Consider the following 17,054-nt stretch of genomic DNA (forward strand, 5'->3'; position numbering starts at 1 on the left):
CAGTCCATCCATCTGTCTCTCTGTCTGTCCATCCATTTATCCATCTGTCAGTCTGTCTGTCCATATTCACATATAAGCCACTAACTAGAAATTTACCAAACATGGTATTTAGTTTGCCCTTATGGTGACCATTTTTGGAGATGCGTATTATTTTAGTGTGGATGACCTGGAATACATGGGATGGGGTCAGAGTTCAGAGGTCAGTTATTGAAATTTAAGTGACATTTATAAATATTTGGAAGCACATTCTTAGAAAGAGGATATTTAGTATGTATCAGGGGTTTTGGGTTACAACCCCAGTTTCATGATCAGGAATTGATGCAGGGGATGGGATGAGGTTGGGGTAGCTTTAGTGTTATGATCATCTACAAGAAAGGGGGCTGTTTTTGGATTCTGTGTCTCGAATTCCTGGAAGGAGGTCAAAGGTCACATGTATGATAATTTAAATTACAATGACATTTCAGATATTGTGTGATATGTATATTTAATTTACATTGTTAATTATTTTGGTGTAATTTTTTGTTATTTCATTATATGCTACTGCAATGTAACATTGTATGTTGGACTTAACCTTGTTCAAAATCAAGTTTATTTTCTACTGGACCTGAATTATTGATATTTTAAAAAATTGTCTCTGTGTATCTGTTTAATGCATGGATCATTATTAATAAAAGTAAACATGTTTATTTGGGTCTGGGTCTTGGTAATTGGAAATTCCTGAAGAATTTACCTGGCATACCTAACATATTCCAGGTTCAATATTATAATTTTAGTAACAGACCTTCTAATTATAACTAACATTCTATTTTGTAAACATTAAGAAGTTTCTTGAAGGTTGTTTTCCATTAGGTAATGTTTTTTTTAAGAAAATGTTAATTGTGACCTGAGGTCAAGTAGAAGACTATATAATCTTGTTACTGGAAAGAGTTTTCATTCATGCTTTAACATCAGAGTAGAATCAATTTATTGTTGTGTACAGTATTTGATTTGGAATTATTCAGATTATTTCTTCTGAAAATACAAAAGTGTTTTGAATACATTCTTGGAAATATAGATTTGAATTTCTGCAGAAATTTCAAATAAGGATTTCTTCTTGGATTGTATTACTGTGATCCTACAAAAGACTGTTGGTATATCAGAACTTTACAAGTCATCACAGACACATCAACACTTTCAGCACTGGACTTAATTTGGATTTCCACTAAAGTTTATTCAGAACTTTAATTGTTAGGACTTGTGTCTGTAATTCTAGGATTATTTGGGATTTGATCCACAATACTGTAAGTTCCTTTTTTTCATGTTCATTTTGTTGTCTAGGGAAATAAATTATTTGTTGAATTTTATCAAACTTGTTGCTTTTTGCTCATTTCTATTACTTCTTTTAAGACCATAGAGTCATAATAGATCAGATTTCATACGTGCAACCATGGAAAAAGGATGCATCTTATATTTTGTGGATTTTGCATCCTTATCCCTGGGCTACTTTATTATGGGTGAGGTTGAGTGCTTGTATGTGCATGTGTCTGAGTGTTATGACTATGTAATGAGCTTGGGGATTTTTTATGCCTTTTATCACAAAATTGAATTGTCTGCCAAAAAACATGTTAAGTCATACACAATCACCCATTTTGAAAAGTTCCAAACATTTGAGAGACACAATTTCTAAAGTTTGTTTCCTTTTTTCAGATGAGGTGACAAATACAACTGGGAACAAAACCCATGCTGCTTTTAATTCTCCAAGAATCTGGCATATTGTGTTGGCTGATAGTTTTACTTGTTCTGGCATATCAGAGACAGAAGAAGCAAACTTTAACTTTCTTCAATATGAAATCAAATTGTTTAATCCTGATGCCCTGGGGAATCCTGTGGAACATTTTAGTGATGAAGAAACAGGTAGATTAGATTTGTTACTCCAGCCCCTAAACATTTTGTTACAGAGGGGATGAGGATATGTGCACAATAATTTATGTAGTAAAAGGGCACTAGAATTTTGTCCACCACAATCATATTGAAGATTATGTTGTAAAATAAACAGTCTGTGTTTCATACTTTAAATAAGTATTCAGGTGTATTTGAAGAAATAGAAAACATTTTCAAGGCATTCTTTTTGATTCACAGATAAAATTAAAATAAATGGATGCTAAAGTCATGGGGTCAGGATTGTTTGATTGTTTTGTTTAGTGGATTTTAAGAACTCGTTTACAGTTTCGTACAGTGGATTATTTTTGTGGTGGAGAAATGTTAATGATTTAGCTTTCTCAGCTTGGGGGTGCAGAAATAAATCCTATTAGCATTTATTAACCACTGTTAATAAGTGTCACCAAAATGCTTATAATTTCATGAAACTTTCAAATCCAAATTCAGTGGAACAGTTCTGATGTCTTTACTCTCAGCCTGTTTGGCATAAATATAACAGTAACTTCCATGGTATCTAAAGTAAAGCTTTCATCCTTCATTGGTACTGGTTAATCAGTTAACTAATAAATCAATAATTTGATGTCACGATATCGTGAATAAATAGTTCTAGGGACCATAGTAAACTTTTCCTTGCTATGGGTAATATTACGGACTGAAAATGGGAATAAATAGTTCTACAACCACAGTAACCTTTTCACTGCTACAAGCAGTATTTTGTACTGGTACTGTGAACAAATAGTTGCAGGGACCATAGTAACCTTTTCACTGCTGGGGGTAATTTGTTGGACTGAAAATAGGAATAAATGGTTCTAGGGACCTTTTCACTGTAATGGACAATATTCCAAAGAATTCTAGTCGGAGTAGGATCCCAATAGCACTTCATGAATTCCTGTACAGTTATTTTTCATTGATTATCATAATTATTTTCCATTATTTAAAACAATCATTGTATCATAAAATTGATATGTTCATTTCTTAGCTGTCATAGACTAGAAGAGCTTTTTCGGGATGGTCTGTTGTCTGTCAACCATCCATCTTCTGTCATCCATCGTCCAACCATTAGCACAAGAATTAATATCTACTGTTCCTAAACTTGTTGGAGGAATGCTATGAAACTTTGCATGTATGTTCATCCCATTGTTCTAGTTCTAAATAAAATGGTGTTGTTAGGACATCCAGTAAGGTTGTCACAGTGGACACTTGAAAATCTTGCTAACAATACTCCTCTAGAATAGATGTTATATCAACATGGAGTTTTCACTATAAGGTTTCTCATGATGTCTAGTTGGTTCTAAATCAGAATGGTACCAGTCCAGTATGGCTGCCATCTTGAAAGTCTTTTTATCATTATACCTACTACAATAATGGTCATCTCAACATGGGGTTTTCACTAAAAGACTTTTTATGATGTCTAGTTGGTCCCAAAAAAAAAATGGTGCTAATCTGATGTCCACTATGGTCACCACAATGGCCACCTTAAAAATATTGTTTTCACTACTTCTCTTGAATGGATGATGATCTCAACATGGAGTTTTCATTAAAATACTTCTTATGATGTCCAACTCATCCTAGATGAAACTAGTGCTGGTCTGATGTCCACATTGGCCACCATGGTAGCCTGCTTGAAAATCTTATTATTTCTAATACTCCTGCACAGAGGGTACTATCAGCATTGGCTTTTCACTAAAAGACTTCCTATGATGTCTTGTTTGTCCTTCATAAAAATGGTGAAAATGGTGCCAATCTGATGTCCAATGTAACCACCATGGCTGCCATCTTGAAAATCTTGTTATTGCTGCTTCTCCTGAATCACTGGTTGCATCAGTATGAGGTTTTCACTGAAAGTCTTCTTATGATGTCTAACTGGTCCTAACGTAGATGGTGCTGATCTAAATCCAGTATGGCTGCCTTGGCAGCAATCTTGAGAATCTTATTATGATAACTCGACTTGATCAAAAAGTGATATTAACTTGGGGTTTTCACCAGAAAATTTCCTATGATGTCCAGTTGGTTGTGAATGAAAATGGTGCCAATCTGACATCCTTTATGGCCACAATAGCAGCCACCTTGAAAATCTTATTTATCGCTACTCCTCTTGAAGACATCTTGAAAAAATTATTATCTCTACTCCCCACAAAATGGATGACTATATCAACATGTTTTTGTTTCTTATGTTATCTTTTTGGCAACAGTCGTGCATCCAGTGTGGCTGCCACAATGGCTGTCTTGAAAATATTTTTGTCACTATGCCGTCAGAATTATGACAGGTGGTTTTCCTGGAAATTGTTTTCACCCAGTAGAGCGTCAGCCCCTTCAAGGGACTCTTGTTTTTTAAATCCAGGCTTGCTGCGGTTCTACCAGCTGTTAGCACTAGCCTACTTTGTATTGGGCTGTATTTGTGTGCCAAAGCTATGGGAGCCCCTGCGGAGTGGTGGACCCATGCAACTTGTCATCCAGCTCCTCACAGCTTCAACTGGTTTGCAGGCTGTAGGAGCCTTATTTATGATTTTCCATTTGCAAAGGTACATATGTTTTGTTTATTCAATTATTTAGCAACCATTTATTTAACTGTGGAAAAACTAGTACACCCTTTATTTTAACATTAGGACACTTTGAGTTGTGTGAAGAATCAATAAAGTAAAACCATTCATGGATTTTACATGTTTGTGGTGTTTATTTGAATTATTTATTCTCATTATACCATGGTGCATGAGAGCCATGACAGTGGACTCGGTTAGAAATGAGTCCAGTTAATGCAGCACTCCTTCTTATAACTGTCCATGGTATCAATAAAAGTTACATTATATATGAGGTTTGTTTTATACTGAGGGTTGTTCTAGCAAGGCTGTATCCTCATAGTGCATCAGCAGTAATGGTTTAGTGATTTGAAATCACTTTGTAGTTGGTTCTCATCAGCTCAGAAATCAAATAGTGAAATAAATTAAGCAGAAATGACAAAAAAAATTGACCAATTGAATGGGATCTATTGCCATACACATTACAAAAGGGACACATATATATGGCATTATAGTGAGGTACAGCGATATATTGAAGGGTATTAAAATGAAGGACAGTGATATATTGAAGGGCATTATAGTGAGGTACATAGATATATTAAAGGGCAATTTATTGGGGTGCAGTGATATATTGAAGAGCAATATAGTGAAGTACAGTGATATATTGAAGGGCATTATAGTAAATGGCAGTAATATATTGATGTTCATTATAGTGAAGGTCAGTGATATATTAAAGGCATTAAGTGAGAGGCAGTGATAAATTGGATGGCATTATAGGGAAGACAGTGATATATTGAATGGCATTATAGTTAATGACAGTGATATATTGAAAGGCATTATAGTGAAGGATAGTGATATATTGAAAGGCATTATAGTGAAAGTGATATAGTGATGGCATTTTAGTAAGTGATATGGATATATTGTAGGGCATTATGGTTAGAGACAGTGATATATTGAAGGGCACTGTAGTGAGAGACAGTGATATCTCAAAGGGCATTATAATGAATGACAATGATATAGTAAAGGGCATTATAGTGAGAGAGATATATTGAAGGGTATTATAGTGAGAGACAGTAAGATATTGAGGGCATTTTAGTGAGGTACAGTGATATATTGATGGGCATTATAGTGAGAGAGTGATATATTGAAAGGCATTACAGTGTAGTACAGAGATATATTGAAGGGCATTATTGTGAAGGACAGTGATATATTGAAGGACATTATAGTGAAAGACTGATATAATGAAGGGCACTATAGTGTTAGACCCTGATATATTGAAGGGCATTATAGTGAATGACAATGATATATTGAGGGGCATTATAGTGAGAGACACTAATATATTGAAGGGCATTAGTGAGGAACTAGTGTACTAAGATTTGTTATAATAAGACTGTTTATTTGTTCAGAAAATGTGTTATACACCTCCTTCTGTAACTCATTCCTGGATAACTTGTTAACCCACTTATAATGCAAACTCAGGCATGGGTTAAACTTTTTCTTCTAAAAATATACCAAGAGAATTGGTGTCTATTTGTTGAACATGAATAAAATCGTAGAGTGGATGAATGACATTTTGCTATATTGTTTGTTTTATCATAACAAATTTGGCAGTTATTGCCTCGAAATAACAATCATTATGAAATTCTTATCTTTTTGTAAGAAGTCATACATTTTGTTAAATTTTCTTTCCAGATCGTATTCTCAGTAAAAAACAATATTCACTGAAATTTCTGTCTATGAAAATGTCAGTAATGCCTACTGATGGCAGGACTTTAAGAAATAAATACCAATTAAGTAAATTTTGTGAAGTGAAATTGTTGTTTTAAGTTCTGTCTTTTAATTTGGTTTAGTGTAGTCATGATAAATATGATATGCTGTCTTGAATTCATATGCAAAAAGAGTCAGTCTACCATCGCAGCTATTTCTGTCAGAGTTTCTGAGAATCTAGTTAAGTGCTTTGTTTTGAACACTGATTAGATTAGGTTGTTCTTGTATCTTTACAATAAATGAAATGTAGACCTGCTTTGTATTATCACATTCATTATATCATTTTTATGAAATCAAATAAAGATTGTGGAATTTTAAAAATTAAAAATCTTATCTCTTTAAGATCAAGAGGTATGATAGTGTGTCAGGTCAACTTGTATCAATTGATCAATTAACCATTTATGAATATTATATAGGTAACATAATTAACATATGTAACATTATAAAGTGGTTTTTATGACAAATTCGCATATGTAACCAATGATAGCAAGAGAAGCAAGCGAAAGGAGTAGGTACTTGATGCATGAAAAACTTTGTATGGTTCATTGTAGAGAAGCAAGTTCCAAGGTTGTTGTGAACTTAAAATTCATGAATTGGTACTCAGAAGTTTGTGCAGGGATGAGCAGAATTTTTACTATTACTTGCAGTCATGGCATCAACATTTTACTAACAGAACAATATAATAAAATGAGTTTTGATGTTGACTATTTCTCTTTCATGAATTAAATCTCCCTAGTTTTGGGAAAAAGGAAATCTTGTTTTGTTGTTGTTGTGAATCAACAATAACACTCAAAATTACCCACATTCACATGCAAAAGGAGTGATGCAACACAGTGTTTGGAAGTTATGCATGCAGTGTGTGTTTAAACTGTTTGGAGTAACATTTTTATCAATCTTTCAAAGGATGGCTATCTTGAAAATAAAGGTAATTTATACAGAAAAGTAAACTTCATTATAAAAAAAGCATTTTATTGACAATTATTCCTATAAAATTAGTATTACACCATTAAACAGTCTCCCTGCCCCATTGTCTTGTCATTGTTGATGCTTAAACAGTCTTCCTGCCTCCTTGTCTTGTCATTGTTGATGATTTAACAGTTTCCTGCCCCCTTGTCTTGTCATTATTAATGCTTAAACAGTCTCCCTTCCCCCTTGTCTTGTCATTGTTGATGATTTAACAGTTTCCTGCCCCCTGGCCTTGTCATTGTTAATGCTTAAACAGTCTCCCTTCCCCCTTGTCTTGTCATTGTTGATGATTTAACAGTTTCCTGCCCCCTTGCCTTGTCATTATTAATGCTTAAACAGTCTCCCTGCCCCATTGTCTTGTCACTGTTAATGCTTAAACAGTCTTCCTGCCCCGTTGTCTTGTCATTGTTAATGCTTAAACAGTCTCCCTTCCCTTTTGTCTTCTCACTGTTGATGCTTTAACAGTCTCCCTGCCCTTTTGTCTTGTCATTGTTGATGTTTAAACAGTCTTCCTTCCCCCTTGTCTTGTCATTGTTGATGCTTTAACAGTCTCCCTTCACCTTTGTATTGTCAATATTGAAGCTTAAATAGTCTCCTGTCCCCCATGTCGTACCATTGTTGATGCTTTAACAGTCTCCCTTCCCCCTTGTCTTGTCATTGTTGATGCTTTAACAGTTTCCCTTCCCCCTTTTCTTGTCATTGTTGATGCTTAAACAGTCTCCCCACCCTCTTGTCTTGTCATTGTTGATGATTAAACAGTCTCCCTTCCTTACTTTCAATAAATTAAAGGCTATTGCAGTCAAGCATGGTAGTCATTACTAGAAACAGAACAAATCTATTAGAAATTTTTCTCAAAAACGTGAAGATAGAATTTGAGAAAATTTACTGGAAGTCGCCCTATTTAATCCAGATTATTTGATCAACTGCTATTACCTTTGGCTATAAGGCTGATATCAGTGAATTGATTGGCTATAAGGCTGATATCAGTGAAGTGATTGGCTGTAAGGCTGATATCAGTGAAGTGATTGGCTGTAAGGCTGATATCAGTAATGTGATTGGCTATAAGGCTGATATCAGTGAAGTGATTGGCTGCAGGCTAACATGGGCCATTGTTTCTGTGTTCCCTACCTCAGAAACAGTTCATAATTTTTTTTGGTGAATGCAGCCAATATGAATGCCTCTATAGAGATTCTTACAGCAGAATTTTTTTATTTCAGATATTCAAAGGATGGCAGTGGCTCACCTCTACTTGAGTTGATTGCAGAATGTGAGTTTCCACATTGAAAATTGGTGAAACATTGTTCAATATGCATTAAATTGTTTGTGTGATAATATTTTACTACACTGTTCTTTTGTGAAGATGAGTTAGCACAGTTTATGTGTGATTTTTTTATTTCAGTTGATTGCTTGTGTTGAAAACAAACTATATTGTCCAGATTAAATTATGTCATAATTATATACAAACATGTTGTCCAAAGTCAGTCATGTCTTAATTACATCATATAGAATCAGTAATGTATATTCAGAATGATATTAAAATTTGAAATTAAGTAGTCTTCATTTCATGAGAACTGGCAATAAACTTAAAGCTTCCTGAATTCCTCCATAGTGATTGTATTAGGAATACCAATGCAGTATCCGTAAAGAGGCAGTATCCATAAAGAAATCATAAGTTAAAGTACTCAGCCAGTTAAAAAAGTGTTTTAATTTTCACTAGTTTGTCATTTAAGTATTAGACTTTCCTGTTATGTGACTTACATGTATTATGGGCTTGAGAAGTTGTTGCTTGCTGATCATCAGTGTTCCTGTCTGTCACTACTGATTTTAAAGCTTTGTCACATACAGTTTTTCTGTTAACTCTCTATCTGTTACAGACCTGCTAAACCTTATGATTTTATTGTAAGGCTTATGCCAAACCTTATGATTTTACTGTAAGGCTTATGCCAAACTTTATGATTTTACTGTAAGGCTTATACCAAACCTTATGATTTTACTGTAAGGCTTATGCCAAACTTTATGACTTTACTGTAAGGCTTATACCAAACCTTTTGATTTTACTGTAAGGCTTATGACAACCCTTATGATTTTACTGTAAGGCTTATACCAAACCTTATGATTTTACTGTAAGGCTTATGACAACCCTTATGATTTTACTGTAAGGCTTATGCCAACAAGAAAGTCAATGTTTTCATTTGATTATTCCTGCATTGTATTTGAACAAAAGTGAATGATGTAATGGCAAGAAATGAAGGCAAGGTAAACTGAACTTTGCTTTTTGTTTAAGTGAAATGACTGACTCAAGAGTGACTCTTTTACCCTAACATGGACCAAGTTTAGATATTTGGCCCTTGGACAAAAAAGGGAAATGCGAAAGTTGCATTTATTGGACACCATGTCACGTCAATTTGAATTTTGGGAGAGATGATTCCTGCTACCATGGCGGTAAAAAAGCCTATAAAAATTACACAGAGTTGACAGACCTGACAAGAAGACATTTACTTCCATGGGGTTTGGAACTGAACTTTTTGAAACTGAACTCAGAGTTGTTATATATGCACAAACTTTTCAATTGAACATGATGCCTTTACTGCAATCAGACAGTACTTTTAAAATTTTTAATGCATGTTTTCCAAATTGAAAATAGGAGTATATCATGTTATATTTTACTGAAATATTTGTCTGACTTGAAGGAAAATATGTACTGTTTTACAGTGAGGGTCTTCATAGGTTTTGCAGTTTTGCTCTTTAATCACTTTGGTTTCTTTTGCTGCAAACTGTTTAAGTTTACATTTTTTTGTCTGCTTAGAAATGAATGAATGGGATTGCTTATGTGCTTAATTTCATCTTCAGGTGTAATAAATTCTGTGCTGGAATGATAAATGTATGTATTGTAAGTAACATTTTATATTTCTGTTGCAGTTTTTGATGTGCTATCTCAATTTGCCATGTTGTACATGCTGCTAAGTTTAAGTCTGGGCTGGACACTGGGTACATCATACAGAAATAGCCATTTGCAGATGATCAGCCAAAAGCCAGCAGCCAGAGTGGTGGGAGTACTTGGAGTCCTGCAAGTGAGAGCTCAGTATATTTTATAGAAATTAAATGTAAAAGATAACATTCAGGAGAATTGATGTAGAGTTCACATCATTTATGGTGAAGGTGCATAATATCAGTGCATATTACCCATTAACTGTTGCCATCACTTTATCTGACAAAAACACCTACATATAGCCCATTACCTGTAATCATCACTGTATCTGTCAAAATTGGATATGTTTAGCCCATTACCTGTAATCATCACTGTATCTGACAAAAATGCCTACATATAGCCCATTACCTGTAATCATCACTGTATCTGACAAAATTGCCTACATATTGCCCACCATCTGTTGGCATCACTGTATCTGATGAAAATACCTACATATAGTCCATTATCTATCACTGTATCTGTCAAAAATGGCTACATATAGCCCATTACCTGTAATCATCACTGTATGTGACAAAAATACCTACATATTGCCCACCATCTGTCGGCATCACTGTATTTGTCAAAAATGCCTACATATAGCCCATTACCTGTAATCATCACTGTATCTGACAAAAATGCCTACATATAGCCCATTACCTGTAATCATCATTGTATCTGACAAAACCATTAGCAGCATTTGAACCTGTCTCTTTGGATTTCGTATGTACAGTCGTGATGAAGAGTGCACCAAAGTCATGTGAACTTGATCCAATTCCAACATCACTGCTATTTGAGTGCTTAGATCCAGTATTGCCTTCACTAACTGATGTTATTAATACCTCTTTCTCATCCAGGGAATTGCCATCATTTTTCAAAACTGCCATTGTAAAGCCTCTGCTGAAGAAACCAACACTAGACCATAACGATTTAAAGAACTACCGCCTAGTTTCTAATCTCCCATTCATATAAAAAAATCTTAGGAAAGGTTGTTCTATCCCAGCTTGTATCTCATCTAAATTCAAACAGTCTTTTTAGCAATGTACAATCTGCATATCGCCCTTGCCACAGTACTGAAACTACTCTTCTAAAAGTAGTTAATTACATTCTCTTTGCGTTGGATAGCGGAAAGATTACAGTCCTCACCCTCCTTGATTTGTCTGCAGCATTTGACACAATAGACCATGATATATTACTTCACCGTCTCCAGCATGTATTTGGCATTCATGATACAGCCTTACTGTGGTTCAAGTCCTACTTGGTCAACAGGACACAGTCATGTCTGCAAATGGAATACACTCCAGCCCAGTTGATCTATGTTGTGGTGTTTCACAGGGGTCTGTTCTTGGACCTGTTGTCTTCATTCTGTACACTCAGTCGCTCTCAAGTGTCATAGATCATCATCCAGTGTCTCACCAGTTGTACGCTGATGACACCCAAATATACAAATCTAGCCACCCAACTGAAGTTGTTACTACCATCCAAAGTGTAGAGAGGTGCATTTCTGATGTGAAATCATGGATGACATGTAACAAGCTGCAGATGAATGATGATAAAACTGAGGCCATTCTGATCACAACACAAAGACTTTCTCAGTCACATCCTTTTCCTCAAACAATAAATATCAGCAACGCCAACATTCAATTCACACAATCAGTACGAAACCTAGGTGTTACTCTGGACAGTACTCTCACATTCCACCAACATGTCATGAACATATGCAAGGCTGCATATCTTGAGCTGAGACGCATCAGCACAATTCACAAATATCTTTCAATTGATGCTACTAAAACACTTGTGTGTTCATTAGTACTTTCAAGACTGGACTATTGTAACTCAATTCTGTCTGGTTCATCACAATATCTGCTCCAGAAACTTCAAAAAGTTCAAAATACAGCTGCTCGGATCATACTTAGAGTACCACGATCAGAGCACACTTCCCCGCTGCTCTGTACCCTACACTGGCTATCCATTCGATCCAGAATGAAACACAAAATTTGTTCTCTGTGCTACATTTCACTGTCGGACTCTAGTCCAACATACCTATCCGACCTCACCCATGTGTACACACCAGCAAGATACTTACGCTCCTCTTCTGACAATCGTATACTCACTATACCCACTATGAAAACAAAGTCATATGGACAGCGTTCTTTTGTACACCAGGGCCCAGCAACGTGGAATGAATTGCCCACTGAACTTAGACACAAAGACAGTGACCACATTCAAGAGAGCTCTCAAAACTCACTTATTTCGACAGCAAGAACAAACTTAAAGACCTAATAATGTTTCCTACCTGAAATATTCTCAGCGTGTTTTTTATTTTTTTTATGTTTTTCTAATTTCATGGTGTTTGATTTTGTAATAACATTATTGTTTCTTTATCTTATAGGTGTTGTCTAATGTTGTAAAGCACTTAGAGCTTCTAAAGATTAGGCGCTATACAAAGTCCTCATTATTATTATTATTATTATATAGCCCATTACCTGTAATCATCACTGTATCTGACAAAAACACCTACATATAGCCCATTACCTGTAATCATCACTGTGTCTGACAAAAATGCCTACATATTGCCCACCATCTGTCATCATATCTTTATCTGACAAAAATACCTACATATAGCCCATTACCTGTATTCATTACAGTATCTGACTAAAACACCTACATATTTCCCATTGCCTGTAATCTTAACTGTATCTGACAAAACACCTATATATTGCTGTTATGAGTCTTTGCTCTTAAAATAAATAACAGCAAAGAGTGAAAAGCAACAAGTTTTTTAAAATTCAACAGATAATTTATTTCCCCAGAATACAAAGTGAAAATAAAAAAAGAACTTAGAGTATTGTGAATTACAACCCAAAATAATCCTAGAATTACAGACACAGGTTCTAATAATTTAAAGTGCTGAATAAAATTTAGTAGAAGATGAAATGAACTCCAAAGCTAAAGCTGTTGTAACCTAGATAATGCTAATGTGTCAACAGTCTTTTGTTGAATCACAGTAATATAATTCCAGGTTTGAATTCACTATAAATTCCAGTGAATGTCTCTGTCCAAGAATTTTATTAGAGCACTTTTGTATTTCCAGAGAAAACAATCAATAAGAAACAAATTCCAGCCCATAACGAATTACTGGTCACAACATATAATACAACATGATTGTGCTAGATCTTAAAGCACAAATTAATTTTCCCTTCAGTGATAGGATTATATTGTCCTCTGCCTGACCTCAGGTCACAATTAGCATTTTCCATAAAAAGATATTATTAAATGGAAAATAACCTAGAATGATCCTACTGTTTACAAAATGAAATTTTTGTTATTATTAGAAATCTGTTTCTAAAATTACAACACACTACGTGGACTATGTCAGGTACACCAGGCAAATTCCAATAACTTCGACCTAGACCCAAATAAACATATTTATTTCGATTAATAATGATCCTGATATTAAACCCATAAACATAGAGAATAATTTGGTTATTAGTTATTTATAGAATAAAATTTTAAAAAATTCAATTCAGGTCAAGCAAAAAATAAACTTGATTTTGGACAAGGTTTATTCCAACACATAATGTTACATTACAATGGTATGTATTGAAAAATAAAATATAAAAAACAAAGGATGCAGATTAAATATACATAGCAATTGTCCATCAGCTATCACTGTTTCTGACTTGTAAAATATTCAGTACACAACTGAAAAGATTGCTTCCTTGTTCTTTATAATTCATGATCATTAGTAATTTCCCATGCTCAGAGCATAAATATCTTAAGAGTTCAACATTTTCAGCAATAACCACACTGCCTTCATCAGAGACTAATGTTGATCACCTGACTTATAATGGTCATGTGATACAAGGAGACTGGTGTAGATGGGTGGTAATTCAAGCCCCTCATCCCTGTTTAGTGTTGGCCTCCACTGTTGTATTTTGATCACCTCCTTCTGATTTTCATCATCCTGGGAATAATGGTTCTTATCATCATGATCTTGAATTTTTAATGAATCAGGTCCATGGATATCAATTAGGTAGTCTTGCATCTGATTGTCTGTGCTTGTTGCCACTGAGGAGGCCATAGTTCTGAGCTAATTTTGATCAGACTTAATGATATATAGGCTTATATAATTAGGATGTCCATTGAGTTGATCTTGAATTGTTAATGAATCAGGTCCATGATATCAATTAGGTGGTCTTGCATCTCATTGTCTGTGCTTGTTACCACAGAGGAGGCCATAGTTCTGAGCTAATTTTGATCAGACTTAATGATATATAGGCCTTCTATAATTAGGATGTCCGCTGAGTTGATCTTGAATTGTTAATGAATCAGGTCCATGGATATCAATTAGGTGGTCTTGCATCTCATTGTCTGTGCTTGTTGCCACTGAAGAGGCCATAGTTCTGATCTAATTTTTATCAGATTTGATAAATAGGCTTATACAATTAGGATGTCCATTGAGTTGTTTTGTGAGTATGATCCTTACATATTAATGAGGTGATCTTGCATCTGATTGGCTGGGTTTCTTTCCATTCAAGAAATAGTATTTCTAAACTGATTTAGGTCAGGCTTGATAAATAGGCTAATATCATCATAATGTTGGATGGGTGTTGTTGTGAGCAGTGCCTATGCATAGTAATGAGGTGATCTTGCATCCAATTGGCTGAGTTTCTTTTCATTCAAGTAGTCGTTCTGTCCAGATTTACATCAGGTTTGGTAAATATGCTAATATCATCACAGTGTTGGATGTGTGTTGTCATGAGCAATGCCTGTGCATAGTATTAAGGTGATCTGTTTGACTGTGCTTATTACTGTGAGACTTAAATTTTGAAAGGATTAGGGTAAAACATGGTAGATAGGCTTATCTCAGTATGTTGGAAGAGCATCATTATGAGCAGGATCCACACATATTAATGAGGTAATCTTGCAGTTGATTATCTCAGATTATCAGTACTATAATGACTCTGATTTTTAATCAGGTTTGCTCAGTAAATTTATATCATCAAAATGTTACATGATTTTGTTTATTATCAAGCTGTGTGTACATTTAAGTGATAATATGGTATCATATTGGCTGAGTTTGTTACCAATCAGTTGATCAAACTTGGCAAATAGGCTTGTATCCTTATGGTCTTTGACAAGCTTCTTAATAGGCGAGATATGCAGATTTTGATGAAATAAGCTTCTGTCTCATTTGGCTGCTACTATTGCTTTAGAGATTATATTTCTCATCCAGTTTCTGTAAACAGTAAATTGGTTCATATCATTATGCTCTTGAATGGGTTTGATAATCAGCAAGATATATGCCTAATAATTATGTCCCCATTTTTTGGAAATAATTAAGATGATAGCATAAAGCAGGGAAAATCAACACAATATAAAGGTTCAGAAATAGTTTACATATTGTCGTGTTCAGTATGATGTAAGCCTGCTTAGTGATATGATTGATACTTTTAAGAATATTAGTTGTGAACACAGTTAGCAAACTTGATGATGAATCATCATAGAAAATTCTTGGACTGTACTAGGGAATGTAATCATTAGTTTAACAATTTTTAAATGTATGTTTCAAAAGGTTTATATTTGTTACCTATAGCTTTTACTTTATTACCATCTAAATAATTATAGCATTGTTTTCTTTTATATTGTAGTACTATATGATTGTTCACATTTATTTTGGAAACACCTTTGTAAGTGTTTATCCAGAATTTGTATTACTTTTAGTCAGCACCATATAGTCAGCATTGTGCTCACATACCATAAACTATCTGTTTGTGTGTGTGTGTGTGTGTGTCTGTGTATATATATACATAAATTATATAAACTATCAAGCCTAATGGTAAGCAAATGAACTTCATGCAATATATAATTGTATGGTTTCTTATTCCTGTGGAAATAGTATCATGCCCAGTCTCACAGACACATAGAACCACTGCAGTATACTGTCTAGTCCTTTATCTATCTACCTGTCTATCTATTTATTTAGCTATCTGTCTGTCTGTCTACCTACCTATCTATATATCTATGTGTCTATCTATTTCAGGGTTTGTTGTTCCTGTGGGAACAGTATCAGGACCAGTCTCACAGACTGTACCATGCACATAGAACCACTGCAGGACAGTGTCTAGTCATTCTCAGAATTGCTCTTGCCACCCTCTTTGCCTGGAATCTGTATTTGGTTGTGTCAGCTGAGAGAAGCATGATGAAGAAGGAGTTCTATATCTCATTCACAATGGTATGAGTAAGTTATGTGTCTGCATATAAGTGTACCCTTGTTAGCTCAATTGATTGCAAAGTCTTGCCATTGGAAACAAGTTTCTTTTTTTGCTCCATAAAAGTTTCTTAATTTGGATTAATTGTTAATTCATATAAAAGTAGTGGAATAGGGTTTCAGAATATTTGTCTTTGTTATCTAATTTTTGGTAAAGATAATGTCTGAGGTTACACTTTCATCAAAATTATTTGGATTCCATGTTTGATGGGTTACATACACTGGCTGTCCGTAACTTGCTGCTCTTCATGGTTTTGTTGAACAGACCTTGTTCCTCAATCAGATGTTACACATGATATAATGTGCATATTACAGAATTACACATTTCCCTGGAGGATACATTTATCACTTTATTACTTGAAATCAAGCACATGAAGTGCAGTGGTCTGGTTCTGTACTGTAAAAATTATAGATGCACAAGTTAGATATAGTGTCAATGATTGTGAACCAGCCTAATACAGAGGTTGAAAGCTATTTCTGCATTCTGTAGAAGTATGTTTCATATGCTTTATTCAAGAGGCTATTACCATTATATCCTAAACATAAACATGCACACAGAGTTTTGGGGTTGGGGTGGGGTTGGGGATTTACTGGAGTCAGCTTGTCAAACTGTCACACTTTTGTTCAAATAATATTTCCTGAACCCTTC

General features: G+C 34.7%; 1 protein-coding gene across 1 annotated transcript in view; it reads left to right on the forward strand.

Annotated features, from left to right (window-relative positions):
* The window catches only part of LOC149798752 (integral membrane protein GPR180-like), a 43,816-nt gene that overhangs the window by 9,629 nt on the left and 17,133 nt on the right, over positions 1–17,054 (forward strand). The window contains exons 3-7 of the mRNA XM_089957626.1: positions 1,687–1,893; positions 4,259–4,439; positions 8,384–8,433; positions 10,086–10,237; positions 16,178–16,369. Coding sequence (XP_089813752.1) covers positions 1,687–1,893; positions 4,259–4,439; positions 8,384–8,433; positions 10,086–10,237; positions 16,178–16,369 — 782 coding nt within the window. The remainder of the gene's footprint in view (positions 1–1,686; positions 1,894–4,258; positions 4,440–8,383; positions 8,434–10,085; positions 10,238–16,177; positions 16,370–17,054) is intronic.

Source organism: Sinohyriopsis cumingii, chromosome 5 (genome assembly GCF_028554795.1).
Source record: "Sinohyriopsis cumingii isolate HCF-2022 chromosome 5, ASM2855479v2, whole genome shotgun sequence".
Classification (NCBI taxonomy): Eukaryota; Metazoa; Mollusca; class Bivalvia; order Unionida; family Unionidae; genus Sinohyriopsis; species Sinohyriopsis cumingii.